This window comes from Henckelia pumila, chromosome 4, assembly GCF_033568475.1.
Source record: "Henckelia pumila isolate YLH828 chromosome 4, ASM3356847v2, whole genome shotgun sequence".
NCBI classification, from domain to species: Eukaryota; Viridiplantae; Streptophyta; class Magnoliopsida; order Lamiales; family Gesneriaceae; genus Henckelia; species Henckelia pumila.
Genome location: NC_133123.1, coordinates 205,965,400 through 205,983,725, shown reverse-complemented (window position 1 = coordinate 205,983,725; position 18,326 = coordinate 205,965,400). Strand labels below are relative to the sequence as shown.

The 18,326-nt window shown below is 31.7% G+C and overlaps 2 protein-coding genes across 5 annotated transcripts; both read right to left on the bottom strand.

Annotated features, from left to right (window-relative positions):
• Positions 1 to 879: 879 nt before the first annotated feature.
• LOC140866792 (B3 domain-containing protein Os06g0194400-like) lies at positions 880 to 3,843 on the bottom strand. Its single transcript, XM_073271844.1, has 8 exons — positions 3,660 to 3,843; positions 3,464 to 3,559; positions 2,425 to 2,456; positions 2,182 to 2,344; positions 1,886 to 2,092; positions 1,638 to 1,728; positions 1,367 to 1,555; positions 880 to 1,275 (listed from the first exon to the last, which is right to left on the bottom strand). Exons 2-8 carry the CDS (start codon positions 3,548 to 3,550, stop codon positions 1,178 to 1,180), a joined length of 867 nt encoding a protein of 288 aa, XP_073127945.1. The 5' UTR covers positions 3,551 to 3,559; positions 3,660 to 3,843; the 3' UTR covers positions 880 to 1,177.
• A 5,272-nt stretch (positions 3,844 to 9,115) lies between these two features.
• Positions 9,116 to 13,960, bottom strand: LOC140863200 (B3 domain-containing protein At3g19184-like). Of its 4 annotated transcripts, none has more exons than XR_012143858.1 (9): positions 13,825 to 13,960; positions 13,606 to 13,681; positions 11,423 to 11,454; positions 11,165 to 11,327; positions 10,877 to 11,083; positions 10,658 to 10,756; positions 9,826 to 9,994; positions 9,701 to 9,740; positions 9,116 to 9,576 (listed from the first exon to the last, which is right to left on the bottom strand). XR_012143858.1 is itself a non-coding variant. In XM_073266447.1 (7 exons), the coding sequence occupies exons 2-6, from the start codon at positions 13,639 to 13,641 to the stop codon at positions 10,661 to 10,663; spliced, it is 534 nt and encodes a 177-aa protein (XP_073122548.1). In that variant the 5' UTR covers positions 13,642 to 13,681; positions 13,825 to 13,960; the 3' UTR covers positions 9,116 to 9,994; positions 10,658 to 10,660. The 4 variants fall into 4 exon arrangements, 1 of the variants encoding a protein (XP_073122548.1); XR_012143860.1 differs by having other exon boundaries at positions 9,826 to 9,883; XR_012143859.1 differs by having other exon boundaries at positions 13,820 to 13,922.
• Between the last annotated feature and the right edge of the window lie 4,366 nt (positions 13,961 to 18,326).

Here is an 18,326-nt window from a genome sequence, read left to right as displayed (position 1 = left end):
GAATAAACTAAATTTTAGTTTGTGACTTAATCGAGTTGTAGTTAATCAAATAGATAAATAAATTTTTTTTTTTAAAAAAAAAGGAAAAAATCAAAACTTACGGTATTAATATAAATAGTTTAAATTAAAAAAATATAAGAATATAAATCTTAAAAAGAACAAAACTAAAAACTAAAATTTTCTGTAATAATATTAAAAGTTAAAGTTAAAAACATATATTTACGAAATTAATGTAGGAGTATAAATTAAATCTATTACCTACATAAAAATGTGAATAAAAATGGTAAAATTTTATCATTGTGAAATCTATCTATCTATTATCTATTACCTATCTAAAAGTTTGAATAAAAAAGTAAAGTTTTATCATTGTGAAATAAAAAATTTGCCATTTTATTTACACTATAATTAAGGTCATATAAAAATATATAGGGATATAATACAAGTTAAATGACAAAAAATAAAAATAATATAAAAGTTAAATGACTATAAATGAAAATATATATACCACAACATAAGTACATAACCCAAAAAAACATGGGAGTTAAATGATCAAAATAAAAACAATATACAAGTGACATGATTCAAAATGAAAATGCATCATAATATGACTAAAAATGAAAACATTCAAGTTATAGGATTGAAAATACAAATTCACCATTAACATGACTAAAAGTGAAAAAAAATATTATTGTATTATTTATGTTGATTTTCATAATTAATAATTAAAGTTTATATGATTTTTATTATGATGCCGTGAAAATCTCGATAATTATAAAAAAATAATAAATAAATATATTATATATAAACAAAGTGTCACCACGTGCATTGCACGTGCTGTTTACTAGTATATATATATATATTTATCTATAACACAGAATCGCTACAATTTTCTTCTAAAAAGAAAATATTCAATATTCATCCCTTCAACTCAGCTGTTTGTATTCCTAATAAATCTTTCAAGTGCTATACATACCATTTTACAATCTCAGACAGCAAAATCGCGCTTTGAAACTCCTCTCCAGTTGAGATCAAGTCAAAAACTCTCGAGCCATCGATGATTGTTTTCCTCCTTTCACCCCAAACAGAAAGATGCTCGACAAAAAAATGGTATGACAAGCGTCTCGAGATGCAGGGAAATCCCCGAGTTTTAGCCAAAAAACATCGTCATCACGAGGGTCTACGTACAAGCGATACCCCCACAAGGACCATCTTTAAAAAATGAAGCCTTGGAGTAGCACAGATCACTATGTTGAAGCTGATCACAGATTTCAGATCCTACCAAAAACAAATGATTACCAAATTAAAGACGATGGTCGGGCGTTTCTATAAACATATATTCGAACCTACATAAATGTTTCTTACACACCTTCAAGAGCTTTTGGACTAAACCCTTCATCGTTGTTACTTCCACAATGATCAGCGGCAGGCTCAATGGCAGAGTTTGGTTCGTTTTGTGCCTTTAGACGCTTTGATGGTGTGGAAGAATGGATAAAAAATGGCTCCACGTATTTTGGTTTTCTACTTTTCTTCTTTTCTTTCTTCGCAGGATCTTCAGCTGAACATAGAGTGCTGATAAGTATAGGTCGATTACATGCTCGTAAAATGTATGTGACGTCAGAAGAGATAAGAAACATAACCAGAATCCAGTTCGCCATCCGAAGTATTCCATTTCATTAGACATAGAGCTGCACCTATGATATCTGCTCCATTTACTCTCACTATGTGCACCTAAAACACAATGTTCCATGAAACGACCAAGTTAACGTCCAACCTAAACATAAAAACAATTTTATCAAGTGAAAATTGATATATACTACAAATCTTGGGAACAGCATTCATACTTTCATAATCAGCTTTTATCTCGAAACAAGGTGAAGCAAATTACCTTTAGTTTGCACGGTTCGATCAAATGGAAAATTAATATGTCGCCTTTTAGTAATCTGTGAGATACAGAAAATCCCCTCCATCCGGCACTCAGACCATGCCTCCCAATAAGATAAGATGTTTTGTACTCGTTTCCCCACTCATCCACCAACACAATAGAGCTATCACGGTTGGGTAAATGAAGGCTGCAGAACAGTTTTGGAAGAATCTGCCATAAGAAACATTAGCACAAAGTGCTCCTCCACGTAGCTTGCTCAGATTTGTTGTACAAACAGGGACAAATTCTTGAAAGCTTACCAGCCAAAATCCATGAGAAACATTTGACATCTGCATACACTTTAAAAAGTGCGGATGCTTGTTTTCCAACTGTGACAGAACTCTTTCTGCTCGCTCCATAACAGAAAACATAGCTTCAACATCCTCATACATGTCTCTGTATCCGGTCCTCTTTCGTACAATTCTGTCATACATTACAGAGTTATGAAAATCTTTCACCTTCAGATTTGAAGGTAGTAAAACTCAGTTAGAAAGAAGTGTTACCTTCCTGATTTCTTGGAATCATCTGAGCATGCCTGCTCAACAATTGATAAAAAAAAAAATTTAATCAGTAGCGTGGATTATCATCAGCACACTTGATCATGTTCGTTTTTACATCAGACAAGCGGATGAATTCCATCAAACTAATTATCACCATCTCCCAAGAAACTTCGCGGAGCAACAAAAGTAGCATACAAATATTAGAAAGGCCTGAACTACTCATGCCAATGATAATTATCATCATTCAGATGTATAAAACTTCAACTTTCTGGTTATTAGTCATATGCATAATTCACTGAAATTAGAATTGTTACAACCGTGGAATGAATTCACAGCAAAATTAATAACATTCTTGGGTTTTTGTACGGCATTTCAGCTGAAATGCCGAAGATAAATGCTTCATTCCACAACATTCACATGCATTTCGTCTGCAGAATCATATCATAAGGGAAACATATTATACAAGGATAATTCAAGAAAGTTGAGTGAAAGTCAAGTCCATTAATTTGAGTAACATATCCTGAGCATTACGGAGTATATCTAATCAAATCGCCGGAACAACTAGTGACATCAAACCCGATGACAATAAATGCAAAATATATCAAATCCACACCAATGTGATGCGTGCAATTCATCTACAAGATATATCAACATCAAATCGTGGGCAAATCGTGCGCAATACATCTACAAACTCTATGAAATTGTGCACAGATCGTGCGAAAATTCATCAACAAAATATATCAAATCGTAAGCAATTTCATCTACAGATTGATGAACTAGAGCACAGGTTCTTGTTCTTGATAAGAGCTACAAATTCAAACATTCAGAATTCCGGAACAGTCGCATTTTAGTAATCCCACAGAACCAAGAAAATTGCAACAACCTATGGTGAGATCCTAGAAAATTGACAGAACCCACAAAAAAAAACACAAAGAAATCAGGTGAAACAACAGCACACCAGCCCATTTTCCAACATATCTGATACACAAAACAAAATATAAAGCAGGAAGACCAAAACCAAAAGGGGGTGCTAAATTCTCACATGTAAATCCTTGTATTTAAGACTTTTAGCCTTTTCCGCAATACCCTTTTCCCTGCTTTCCAACTGCAGAACATTTCTCTTCTTCATTTTCTTTTCCTGCCAAGAAACAGCAGCCCGCATACATCAAAAAGCAAATACAGCCAAAAACAACAAAGAACCAAATAACAGTGAAGAAAAACCTTAGATGTAAACCAACCTCGGAAGCTACACAGTGTTGTGTCTCGATCCTATCCAGTTTTTTCTCCGAGTTTTTATGTTCCCATGAGTGTGGTGTGTTTCAGAAAAAGAAAAAGCTCAGTAATATTTGAAGTTTGTGGGGCACACAAGAAATAATATTTATACATGTATGTACATATTTCAATTTGTGGCGAGAGAGACAGGAGCAGGTTCCAGCAAAGACAGCAAAAGGTGGGCCACGCAGACAGTCGCTCAAGAAACATCATCCCTAGCCCAAACTGTCCTAAAATCCCAGGATAGTGCTAATGTTTATGTTATATTCAGAAATTACTATTTTTACTTGATTTGGTTTGGTTTGTACAATTACTTTTTAATCTTTTCACTTCACGCTCGAGTCAGCAATTACGACACGAAAAATACGTGGACGGTTGATTTAGAGTGAAATGTTAATGATGAATTGAAATTTAACTTCGACATGTATGGTATTTGTAGGTGTGATTAATTCACTTTTATTTATTAGCAAGACGGCCGTGCGTCGCACGTTTTTTTTTTAAAAAAATTACTGGTTGAATTTATTCTAATTTGTTTAAATTCACTAATGAGAATAAAATAAGTAATGATTGAAATTTAAAATGATCTAAATTTTTTTTTTGAGTTTTTGAGTCATGTTTGAAAAATCGTTTCTCGATGTAAGCACGGATGTGGCACGACATCTATGCCATTCTTGTGTTAATATTGTCACATCTGTAGAAATTGCACGGACCCTCGACTCGATGCTTGATCGGAGTCCATGCCCTCGTCTTCACTAGTATGTAGCATGTGCATCCACATGTAAACCTATATTTTATATTGTACAAATTATTTTTGCTTCCACATTTTCCCTTTTATTTTTTAAAACCTTTTGAAATACTTAATTTTATATTATTTAAATTATAAAAATAAGTCCTATCATTAAATGCTAATAAAATATTTGAAGTAATTTTCATTTTGGTGTGATAATGCAAAAACAAGTGTTTCGCACGTATTGGTTTTTAAAACATTCAAATAATTAGATTTCGCGAGTATCCAACTTTTTTTAAAAAAAGTTGGATGTGTTTTTTGGGTCAGTTTATAAGTTGTTTTTAAATATTTTTTAAAAACAAAATTTAAGAACTTATAAGCATGAAGAAACTTAAAAATTTGGTCAAATGTTCTCTAATCATGAAAATTAGTCTCGATAATATATATATATATATATATATATATATTTTTTGATGTCATATAAAAATAGTAAAACAGATTTAATTATGAACTTAAATTATAATTCTGATTAATGTAATTTAACTATGCAATTTATTTGAACGTTTCGCTCTCATTTTATAACCTTTGGTTTTATAATTGATCATTTGTCTATGGAAACCGATATTTACACTCCATTTTTTATTAAATAGACTCCATTTTTTGTTTTGTATATTAGTTGACAATTGTACCCTTTATTTGATTGCTCTTATTTTTAGTAAATTAATCAATAGTCTTAATTCCTAAACTGTTAAGTAAAATATTAATCATTCAAAATTATCATATAATTTGTATATATCCTGAAATAAATAAAAACTCAAGACAAAAATGTTGAAAAAATTAGTTGAATGAATTGTAGATTGAATGAGCTTGAAAGACTTATTTGAATTTTGGTGAATAAATTGGAGGGAAGTTTTCCCACATTGGAATAACTCAAATGTATTGCTCACCTTATATAATCTAACTTTGGATTATGAGATTGGGCCCTTAGGGCACCGAATGTTTTGTAGAGGGGCAAGACACTAATCGATGGAACAAACATACGTGCGACCGACCAACAAACGAGGTGGGGTCTTATAAGCATATTATTATTTTTGGATAAAATCTAGCTAAAATAATATTTATTATTATTTTATTGTGAGCGCTCGAGCTGCAATAAATTACCGCCCGAGCGTAGCCCCTCGCCTGCGAGATAGTAGGTTTGGCCAAGAGTATCCGCCCGAGCGGTAGAATTTCACCCCTCGGGCGCAATGTCAAATAAGTGGAACAGAAAGCTTGGCAAAAGTTGGGCGCCCGAGCGGTTAAATTTTATCACCCGAGCGCAACTTCAAAAATGCTCATCAAAACATTTTGCGCCCGAGCGGTAAAAACTTATCGCTCGAGCGCGATGCCTGCAGTCCGAAAAGTCATGACTCTTTTTAGGCTTTTTCTGTCATGGGTTGCATCCTTAGGTCATAAGACGTGTTATTTGGAGTCTTAGGCTATATAGATGATTGATATAACGCAGAGAAATGAATCTGGAACATCTGATAACGTAAAAACATCAGATTTCTGCTTTCTCTGCGAATTCTCTCTCTCTCTCTCAAAAGAAAGTTTTTCATATTTTCGTTCGCTGAAGTTCGTGATATTTGTAGTGCTGCTATATCACGATCGTTAGTCGTTGTATCTTAGAGACGATTACCGCCAATGTTGAGCACTATTAACAGGCAATTTTATCTTGCGGATAGAGAGATTATCTCGCATCAACTTGTTCGTTGCTGTTGTTGTTGTTATTGCTGGCATTATTCAAAATTCGAAGTACATCCATATAACAATAAATTAAAAGTATGATTTACTTAGCTAATTATTGGTTTTTTAAATTTTAATTAATGTATTATTTTATTTATTTACGATTATTTAAAACAAGTAATGTTGCTTAGATTCCAATGTTTTAATATGTTAATGAATCGTAATATTTTATAAATGATATATTGCTAATAAAAATTTAAAATAATATATCATTGATAAAATTTACGGCAAAGTATTATTCAGTACCTAAACCCAAACAAATATACATGTTCAGTCCCCCGTCAGAAAAATATTTGTTTAAACTCCTTGGGCCCATATTTTTTTCTCGGATGAAAATCAGTACAAAACATTAAAAATAAGGTACGAATACATGATATTCCAGTACAAAACATTAAAAATCTGGCATAAATGTATGATTTTTGAGTACTCAAATATATAGATAAATATTGACATTAATGACAAATTGTATGTTTTGATGAAAATGGGTACAAAATATCAGAAATAGAGCACTAATATATATTTTTTGAGTACGAAATGTGTTAGATCTGGTACAAATATATGATTTTTGAATACTAAAAATATTAATATTAATGACATATTTTTCTTATTAATAAAAATATTCATGTTAATTTTATACTCAAAATCTTGGTTTTTATACCAGATTTTCAATGTTTTGTACTGGAATATCATCTATTCGTACCTTATTTTCAATGTTTTATACTCATTTTCATCCGAGAAAAAAATGTGGGCCCAGGGAGTTCAAACAAATATTTTTCTGACAGCGGACTGAACATGCATATGTGTTTGGGTTTAGGTACTGAATGCGAATTTACCCTAAAATTTATAGTTGAAATATTTTTCAAATAACACTCTTCATTAAATAAATAATAGATATATTTATAATATAATTTAATATTTATTATTTATTTACATAAAATTGATAGAGTTAAAATAGTAAATTATGTTATAAATACAACGTTGATGATCATTTGATAAATTTATTAAATATTATAAAAAATAATATACATACGTTATTATTTTTAATCTCAAATTTTATCATAATTTGTATTTTCTAAGTTTTAAATTTTAATAAGTTTATGGTAAATTAAAATGTTTTATATATCAATATTTTTTTTAATGATTTTACGGTTTATTAATATTTTGTGCCATATTAAAAGTTGATATAAAATATGTATAATATCACATTTTTAGATTAAAATATTTTTTTTATATTCTATATTTCATTTAGCTATGATAAAAAAATTTGATAGTTTTTTAAAATATTTTATTTTAGTTGTTGATACACAAAAATATTGTAGTTAAGTGTTTCTTGAAAGTAAATCAAAAATTTAGAATGTAAGTAAAGTTAGTTTAAGGACAAATTGTCTAATTATAACTTGCATTTATAAGGTGGAGTGTGATCAATATTTTTTGGAGTGTGATATGATTTATTGATTTGTAGTATTTTCACTAATTGAAAGATAATATCATATATTTTTTTGCTATTAAATAGAAGTGTCAAAATGAGCTAGGCCCGTCGGGTTGTTCCGTCCCGCCATACAAAATAGGTGGGTTGAGTTGACAATTTCTCGCTCCATCTCGTCTAATGGTGGGTTGGTGGATTGCAGGTTGGCCCGCCAAAATCCGTTAAATTACACGTAGGCCCGCTGGGTTGGCCCGTTTCGTCACATAAAATAGATGGGTTGGGTTGATGTTTTCCCAACATGCCTAAAAGATGGGCCGACCTACCCCGTCCCGCCTCTCCTCATGGTGGGTTGCGATGGGTTGTGAGCCGACCCACCCTACTGGCCCGTTTTGACACCTTTACTTTTAAAATTGTTGGTTTCATCTCCTTATCTCAAGTAAATAAGGTTTTCCCCTAATTAAGAGATTAAGAGCGTGTTTTGATACAAAAATATTTTTCTTTTAAAATGGTTTTTTAAGTTGATTTTTAAAAGTGCTTTTTAAGTAGAAGTCGTAATAATTTTGTGTTGAAAATCAATTATTGAGTTTTGGTGTTAAACAAAATATCTATAGGCAAAACCAGACAGAACCGAATTATTCAACTGATATGAGCAATTGAATTGAACTGATATGAAAAATTGAACTAAATGAGTTCTCACAACTGGATAAATTACTCGACTGAACTCTCACAACTAGATCAAGCTCAATTGAGTTTGTCAAGTAGATCAACTGGACGAACCTAACTAGATATAAGAACCAGTTGATCTCAACTGAAGTCAACCAATCAAGAGCAGAACTGATAGAGAACTTTAAATAAAGATAAGCTTAACTGGTGGAAGCTCAACTGAACTAAATTACCAAGACTGAACTGAACCAGTCAAGAAAACCAAGTAAGCTCGACTGGAGCTGATAGAGTAAAATCAGTCTACCTCAAAGACAATCCATCGAGGGGGAAAAATATTTGAAGCCAACAACCTCCAGATAAAGTTTTTGTACGCTGAAACAAAACAAATTATTGCAGACGCAAACTTTTAGTACGAATGTCAAAAATTATTAACGTTGAGAAAATACAAGGCAACGACTTTTTTTTGTACGAAGATTTTTGAATCGTTCTACCGTTGCACTCTCCTTTATAAATAGGGATCAACTAGCACTCCCCTTTATAAATAGGGATCAAGATTAGTTGAGAAACTGTATATCGAAAAAATTTCGGTACGGTATCTCGATAATTCGGTATTTTGGTACGGTATCCCAGCCCTAGAGTTATCAGATATGAGAGGTTTTCAGCAATCTTGTGATTTCACAGAAATAATGTATGCAATTAACCCTAATAGATATTAGGTCTTCATCTTTGGTTAAGGAAATGAAACTAATACGAAGGTGTATCTCATTTTATATCATGCCAAAATCAACAAAAGCTTGAGGACTTGTGATATTGATCTTAATCCATATATACATACACCAATAGAGGATGCACACAACGTCGAAATAACCCATGAAAGTTACAATAGTCTCGATACAATATGCCAAAGGTGGATAAATACCTTAACCACACAACTCGGGCATTTCCCAAGGAACAAATCCAAATTTAAATGATCTCACAAAGCAGTATATATAAAAACATGAAGACAAGATATAGGGACTAACAAGATGAAGCTTTCACATCTAAATTGTTCTATAAATGCTCATAGAATGAACAAGTAAAAGGATGCAACCTAAAACAGACAACCTGTCATGCTATACCTCCATCATCTAGAGGGCGGATGCTCTACGGCGCAGCGAGAAAGTATGAAACAACAGTCCTCACTCGTAGCACCATCATCTTCTTTGAACTCAGAACAAATCTTCTCCTTTTTCGATACAAGTGATATTTATTTAGTCTCCAGACATTTCATCAAAGATTTATCCTATAAACAGGAATCCTTTAGTTAACTTATCTCGTCATTTAATCCAACTCTTTGTTCTCTAGTAGCTTCAAATATTTATGGGATTCACAAGAAAGTTTGATAAAATTTGTGCACCAGAGAGTACCTATATATTCAACCAACCAACATGCTTGAATCCTCATAACCTTTCAGAGGTGAAAAAAGATGCAGATAAATGTGAGAAGAATGGTAATAGAACAAAATATTGCTTATTAATATGTTAATTTTTACCTTCCAAACCATGGTAAGATCTTTGTAAATAATCTGAGCATGATTCATCACTAGCCTTCTGTAAAAAGCTTGCACGCCAGATTCAAATGGTTAGATTACATCTCCGATGAACATGCCTTAATCTTTTCTTTTATCAGTTGAAATTCTATGTACTCCTACTTCGTGTTCTCTGCATTTTAAGAAAAAATCACAATTTTAGTCTGGTAAATTGACCTATTTTGGGTTTTAGTCCTATTCCTTATCATTTTTTGGTTTCATCCACTAACTTGATTCTTTAGTCCTTTTCTTCTTCTTCTTCTTCTTTTTTTTTTTTTCCCAAAAGCCAATAATCATCGAATATTTGCTTATTTGATACTGATGTTTTTTTACGTAGCTCCTCTAACGAGAATAAACCTATATTACACACATTAAAATAAATCTAAACAAAAAAAACGAGAAAAATAAGACAAAACGAAATTCAATTTCAAAAATGGGAGGAAAGAAGCTTGTCATTTTCCTTTATTTTTGCTTAGATTAGATAGATTTTTTTTTTATCAAAGATTAGATAAATTTTAATATGCATGATATATGTCTTATTCGCCACATGAGCCATCTAGAAGAGCATCAGTATCAAATAAGCAATCTTTGGTGGATTCGGACAAAAGAAACAAGACCAAAAAAAAAACCAAGGGAGGCAGCATATTTAACAATTTTATACTTCATTGTATTCTATTTGGGAAGAGATCTTCCCGAGGAGACACTTTTTAGTAATAAACAAATATTTAAAAATTTAAAAAAATAATATTCCGAGTGTTCCCAATAATTGCTATTGCATTGATAGAGAAAAAAGAACCTGTTATCTGTAGTGTATTGATCCTGCATGAGCTTGTAAATGCAGAAGGCTGAGAGCGGCATCCGCTGCACTGAAATGGTTTACTCTCACCATATACACCTGTAAGAAAGTAAACTAAAATTTCTGTAGAAAGAAATAATAGACTTCAACATGTAGAGAGAATCAATCCTTGAATGAAGTTCGATTTCGAAAAAAGAAAAGAAAAAGTAGAGCATTTACCTTCATTCTGCAGGCTCCCACCAAATGAAAAACCAGTATGTCTCCCTCTTCCAAGTCATGAGCAATCGAGAACCCCTTCCATCCAGCACTAAACCCCCTCCTATAAGGCAGATATTTCGTGTAGTAATCTTCACCATTCTCATTGACTAATGTAATACTTGAGTCATGGCTTGGCAAATACCAGTCGCAGAACAACTTCGGAAGAGACTGTATGGATAGAACAAGTTTATTTGTAAAATAAGACCTCAATATCACTTACAATTTGAACTTGGAGTACTTTCAACCTACCAGCCAGAAGCCTCCTGTGACATTTGATCGAATCATTGGCTTTATGAAGCTAGGGAAATGTGTATCAAGATTTGATTGAACTTCTAGTGCACGCTCCATAACAGATGGTATGAATTCAACTTGATTATGACTATCATTTCTGACCGCTCTTTTTCGTTTACCCCTTTGGGAGTATTAAAAAAAATGTAGGTAAAAAAAAGCTGGATATTCGCATAATAATGAACAAATTAAAGCGAGTACAACAAATTCAATTCTTACCTTCTCTTTTCATCAGGCATATCACGAACATCCTATTTGGCACAAAACATGCAAGTAATCTAAGTGAGGAGCTATCACTTCAAAGTAATCTATACAAACTGAATTGAGCCGAATATTTTATTCTAGCTCTAATTTGAGTCGAAGCTCGAATACTTATATAATTTTTTTGCTCAAATTAGAACTCAAGTTTGAGGTCGAGCATGTTTGCTATTCGAACTATTGCTCGAAAACAAAGACTCAAAAAATATAACTATATTATGTTAATATAATACCAACAATGGTGAGTTGTTAGCGAAATATGAAACAAAATAATTCGGACTTGAATTTGATTTCAAATACGAGTCAAATATTTTTCGAGACAGCTCGAGTCGTTTGTATCTCGTCTTTCCAGTGTGCTTACGCACCCAGGGAAACTTCACAGGGGTCACTCATCCTATAATTGCCCGAAAACTTCGCAGGGTCGTTCATCCTATAATTGCCCCAAGTCGAGCACGCTTAACTTTGAAATTCTTATGTGATGAGCTCCCGAAAAGAAGATTCACCTTTTTGATTTGAGTAGTACCTATCAAATCTTTTAAGTCTGTGCAGTCACATACCTACACATTCTCAGAATACCTCTCATTCCGGTACGGGATGAGTTCATTCATGTCTCACTTCGCATAGAAGCCTGCCAGGAGCCGCTCATTGTCCGTGCAACCTCTCGACACCAGCGATCACTCTCCGCCCTTTTATCAGCCTCGGGCGTCACATGAGTTATGACTTCTCATTGTTTTACACAAGACCGTGACCATTATATATAGATCATAACTATACAATTTTCCCAGAGAATGTCATGAACACTTGCCTTGTAAAATTTGTCATTATCAAGAAAGAAGCCATCAATCAAGTACATAATCTTGACGTAAGATGTTATGTCTTCCTCGAAAACAAGCCATATATCAAGGTGGAGAACCAAGAGACTTTGTAAAACTAAGATCTGAGCTTCTACAAGTAGAAAGTGGTGGTTCTCCATTCCTTAAAATTATTCAATGAACTTATATATTCTCATATATACACAACAATACAACATTATTCCTTCAAAACTTTTGAGTTTCAAGACATACACACACTCTTTCATCTCAGATTATATTAGTAAGGCATAACTGTGAGCTCTGAAAAGGGGACGGACAACGGATCAAAGGGGCCATTTATACAATCCAATGGAGCAATAATTAATGTTTTCATGAAATCTTAAAATTTTCGACATGTCCATTTGTCCCCCATTCCAACCACCCCTCCCTGGGGGTCATGGATTCATCAAACAAATCTCATATGTTGGGTATTCAACCAAAGTTTCACATTGGAAGATCAAAGAAAGATCATAGGTTAATATATGAAATGATATCCCGAGGTCTTTTGAGTGATTCCAAAAGCAAAACCATGAGGATTTATACCCAAAGTGGACAATATCATACCATTGTGAAGATATCCAGATTCCGTTGTTCCAACAAATGGTATCAGAGACATGGTCTGATCGAGCCAATGTGGGTGGAATTCTCGGAGACTTAAACGAAAGGAGTTTGAGGGCTCCCGGTAAAAAATACGTGAATAAGCTCTCGAAGTGGATGATGTTCCTGGTAATTCATGTAAGACGTGTGCCTCAACGCAGTGAAGGGGAGTGGTCTCGATTGGAGACGGATTGAGGGGAGGCTTGGACCATGTGAAAAATGGTAAGACTTCGTTTGAGGAGAGGATTGTTGGGTATTCAACCAAAGTGGAATGTTGGGTATTCAACCAAAGTCCCACGTTGGAAGATCAAAGGTTAATATATATATGGAATGAGCCTTTTGGGTGATTCCAAAAGCAAAACCATGAGTGTTTATACCCAAAGTGCACAATAAGATATGCGGAGATATCCGGATTCCGTTGTTCCAACACCAGAGATATTACAATCAACAGAGGAGGCTACTAGCATGTATATATATATCTCCTCTACTAGCATGTGTGTATATATATATATATACATACACATATATAAAGGATGAATCTTGACAACCTTGATCTGGAATTTGAAGTATAATTCTCATAGATGCCCCTTTGATCTAATTATTCATCGATTCGATTCAACACGGTTGATTATTCATTTCAAATGATTGATTACAGCGCTCAAACAACTGAAAAACACAAGTAGAGAAAATTCTTACTCGATCAAGAATATGCGTTCCCTTAATTCCCATCATCCTAATGGTTTCTTCCCTTTATCTGCCAAAAAAACAATCCCTATCAAAAAAGAAAAATCATACCCACAGTTAGCCAGGCCAACAATTATATACACATCAATAAAGGTAAATCACAAAAAAGTAAATTAATTAATTAATTAAAATTCTGTTTATGCACACGAGAGAGATGCGATCGAACAATACAATAATCGGATTTGGGTTCTTAGAATCGTCAGATTTGATGGAGAGAGGAGACGAATCCGATCAAGAAATTGCCCGCGAAGGAAGATTGGCGGTTTGATTCAAGAATCAATTGCTTTAATGAATTGCGTAAAAATAATATTAATTTAGGAAGACAAAGATAATATTAAAAAACAGCTTACACGCTTATGGAGCGTGTGAACTTATTTTAAATTTAAATTTTAATTTTAAATAACTTAAATATAAGGTAATGTGTTTGGTATTATTATTTTTTTATTTTTAAAATTCCAAAAAAAAAATATTTAATCTCGATTATATAGTCCTATTTTTTTTACACGGATTAAAAAATAATAATTGGAAAAATAAATTTTGTACAAATTTCCTATCTTATCTCTATTTAATGTATTAAAAAAATGATTGCATACTTTTCAAGATTTAGTTACTAGAAATATATATTTATATCTATATCAATACCTACCAATTATAAAAGTGTGAACCAAAGTCAAAATTTTTGATTGTATATTTTCAACTTTGTCCTTGGTTTGTACACACTTGATAAAATCTGTGAGGATGTTTTTGTAAAATCAATTATTATGATAAAGTCAAAATTGATAAAATGTGTGCATATTAGATAAAAATTCAGTTTCCAAAAAGATTGAAATACCAAAATTCTTTGGTATTTATTTTCTTGTAGATAAAGTGAACAAAATTACAAAAAATCTTAATTAAAATAATAATCCAGTTTCCTAAAAGATTGAACACCAAAATACTTTGTTTGTTATTTGTTTGTACATCTAATGAATACATTTTTTCAACAAAAATCTTATGTATTTTAATTTGAGTAAGAACCTATTGAACTAAATAATTATATCATGAGTTCATAAATATATTAAAATATCATATTGGTAAACGTTATTATATATATATATATACTAATTAAATTACACACCGGTATTGAAATAAATCAACTCAAGTGAATTTAAGATTATCCAAATAATAAATAAAGAACACACCAACACGCACATATATCATATATGTAAAAGTGAAATTAAAAAATTTAACTATTTTTCCTCCTCATAAAAGTTAAAAACTATAATAGTTATTTTATGAGATAATCTTGCAATTAACGAATAAATATTTTTACAAGATTTGGATATGGATAAATCGGTTATAGCTTTCTGAAACTTAGAAGTACATGTTTTAAAGGTAAAATTTTGATTTGTTTATAAATAAATATTTACAAAAATTATTCATTAGCATTACTCTATACTTCTCCTTATGACTAATAAAGGTTCAGCTCAAAACAACGACGTTCGCAAAATTTGTGTAAGAACCTATTGTGCCAAATTATTAAAACGTGAGTTCATAATTCTATATTACAAATATTATATTTTCAATCGTTATTAAAATATATATATTTAAATTAAACTACACATTGGTGTTGAAATAGATTTAATTCAAATGGAGTCAGGTTTTAATCCAAAATGATAAATAAATAACACACCAACACACTCATATCATATATGTTGTTGCGTATTTTTTTGCTCGCAAGTGTACGATGTCAAGTTTTAATATAAGAATTAAGTTCAAGTCGAACCCACAGAGAATGAATAAAATGATATTATATTAAATATTTGTAACTAATGAAATATTAATCTTATTTAGAGCTACGATGATGGTTTGAATTTGATTAACTAAAAATTGCAATGAATAAAATTAATCAACGAAGAGTTCGCAAGACGAAAGTTAAATGAGAGACAAATTCTAGAGGTTCGATTTCACTTGAGTCTTGACTATCAATCAGTTTAATTCCTAAAGAAATCTATATCGTAAATTCTTCTAGTTTACTTACCAAGAATTCAATTATTTTCTATTCATTTTTCCAAGTCACAAGTAGAAATTTGTATCTAATATCAAACTCAATATTCCTATCAAAGTTTAGATATCAAATTCGGTAATTAGCACAAAAATTCTTCTAACGACTTCAATGGAGTTATAGGCCTCTCGAACTCTATAAACACCAAAGACGTATTTTCCTACGGTCCTATTCAAAATCGCCTCTCCCGAGTGTTAGATTTCAAATAAATATAACAATTCAACTAGTGATCAGTTATTGAACGCAATCAATTCAGGAAACACACAAATAAACCATTGAAGAATTCTAATATATCAATAAAAATATCAAAAAATTGGTTTCAAGTTGAGCTACGTCGTCCCTCTAGTCAAAGAAATTAGTTCATAACGAAAAAAATAATCAAACAACGCATGTTCTTGAACATTATTAAAAAATCAGGAGAAAGAAAGGAATAAAAACTAAGGTAGATGATGCTTCTCCGTCCCCGGAAGTCGCCTCGTCCGTCTTCGTGCCAAGATTGCTTCTTCTCCCTTCTCCTTGGTCTCTAGCCATCTTTTTTTCTCAAAACCCTCGATTCTCCCTCAAATAATCCAAGCAATCCTTTTAAAATTCGAGACATAAAAGCTTCCAAAAATAAGGCAAGTCGGGCGCTGGTGCGCTAGCAACGGGCGCGGGTACGCCGCGACAATTTTTCTTGGGCGCAGGTGCGCTGATAGGAGGGCGCGGGTGAGTTGATCGGCATCACATTTCTTCGGAAATAAAGAGCTTCAGGGCATGGGCGCGAGTGCGCCCTGTGTTGTTCCTTCTTGTGCAGAATTCTTGCAAAAATCATATCTTGAGTTCTAGCCGTTGGATCGAGTTAAAATTTTTACAGCGCTTTAAAACATCTTATATTATATTTTGAACGGTGGACATTGAATTCAGATCTCTCTAGATTTGCCAATAATTTCTAGACACTTGCTGCTTCGTGATTCCTTCCTGCGCCTCTTCTCGATGCTCCGACTTTTATAATCGCACTTCTTTTCGCTTCAATCTTATCTCTTTCTCCTTATTTAATCTATTTTACTTCTTTTACATGTCAAAAATTGATTGTTGCCTAAATTTCTGCAAACAACATAAAAAAACACAAAAACACATAATATCGCTCGATACATAACAAATGCCAAGCTAAATCATATAAAATATAAGTACAAAAATTGCACTTATCATATGTAAACATTGATATTTAAAATTTTAACTATTTTTTTCCTCATCATAAAGGTTAAAAACTATAACAATTATTTATGAGATAATCTTGCATTTAACACATGAATATTTTTACAAGTGATGAAGATGGATAAACCGGTTATAGCTTTCTGTAACTTAAAGATACATGTTTTGAAGGTAAACTTTATAAATTTTTGTAAATAAATCCTTACATTAGTTATTAACATTACTCACTACTTCTTGTTATGATTAATAGTAGGAAATGTCCAGCTCTAAACAACAACAACAACGTTCACAAAACCCTCTTGCATAGGGAAAAAACAACAAATATATATATATATATATATATATATATATATATATATATATATATATATATATATATATATATATGTGTGTGTGTGTGTGTGTGTGTGTGTGTGTGTGGTATGAATATCTTAAATTTTTTTAACAAAATTATAAGATTGATATTATTTTCGTTAATTATTAAAGTCTGTAAATATATATATGCATGTTAATCAATCTACTACGGGCTATAACTTCGGAAAAAAATCTGGAATAATTATGGATGATATGTCTCACATCAAATTGAAGATCCAGAAAAAAATTATCTTGATGCAAATTCTCAATCAGATGAAGAATATACAAAAGGTACAATATTATTTATTATTTCAATTTATTTTTATCATTTCACGAGCAAAATTTTGAATATTTTATCATTGGATCAAATATTTTATAAATGAAATTTATAAAACATGACACAAAAAATTACAAAAGCATGATTTAATTTGTTTTAACGTATATTACTTGTTAACAAATATATAATAAATTATATTGCTTCAAGACATAAATATGTGAGATAGAAAAATAAGAAAAATCCATGAAACGAAGCGTGCAGTAATCGTTCAAGATCAATCAACAAAACAATGGAAAACCTGAGCTGTAATAACTGGATAAACTTTGATACTAATACTGTGTCAAGGTAAAATTACATTTAAACATTATATTTATAAGCGTAAATGAGTTATTGAAATGTCTTATCTTAAATTGTTAATATAAATATAGAAAAACGATGATCACAAATGATGACACAAAAACTGTAACAGTTACACTGTTTGAAAATGTTGCAAATTTTTTTATTGGTTGAAGTGATGAATATTATATCGATTCGATCCATCATTAAGATATATTAATAATTTTTTCCTTACAAATACTATATAATGATTAGTAATTATTAATAAAATCTGTTTTATATATAGGACGACAATACTCCAATATACCACAAGAATTTAGATACATCGAATAAATAAGAATATGCATATACTCTCAAAATAGACAAAACAGTGAAATAAAATATGGAATGTTTATATTTGTAATTAAAAATATTCAAAATTCATCAAAAATTTTCGAAAGCATTGTAAGAGAGAAGAGATCGGCATATTTC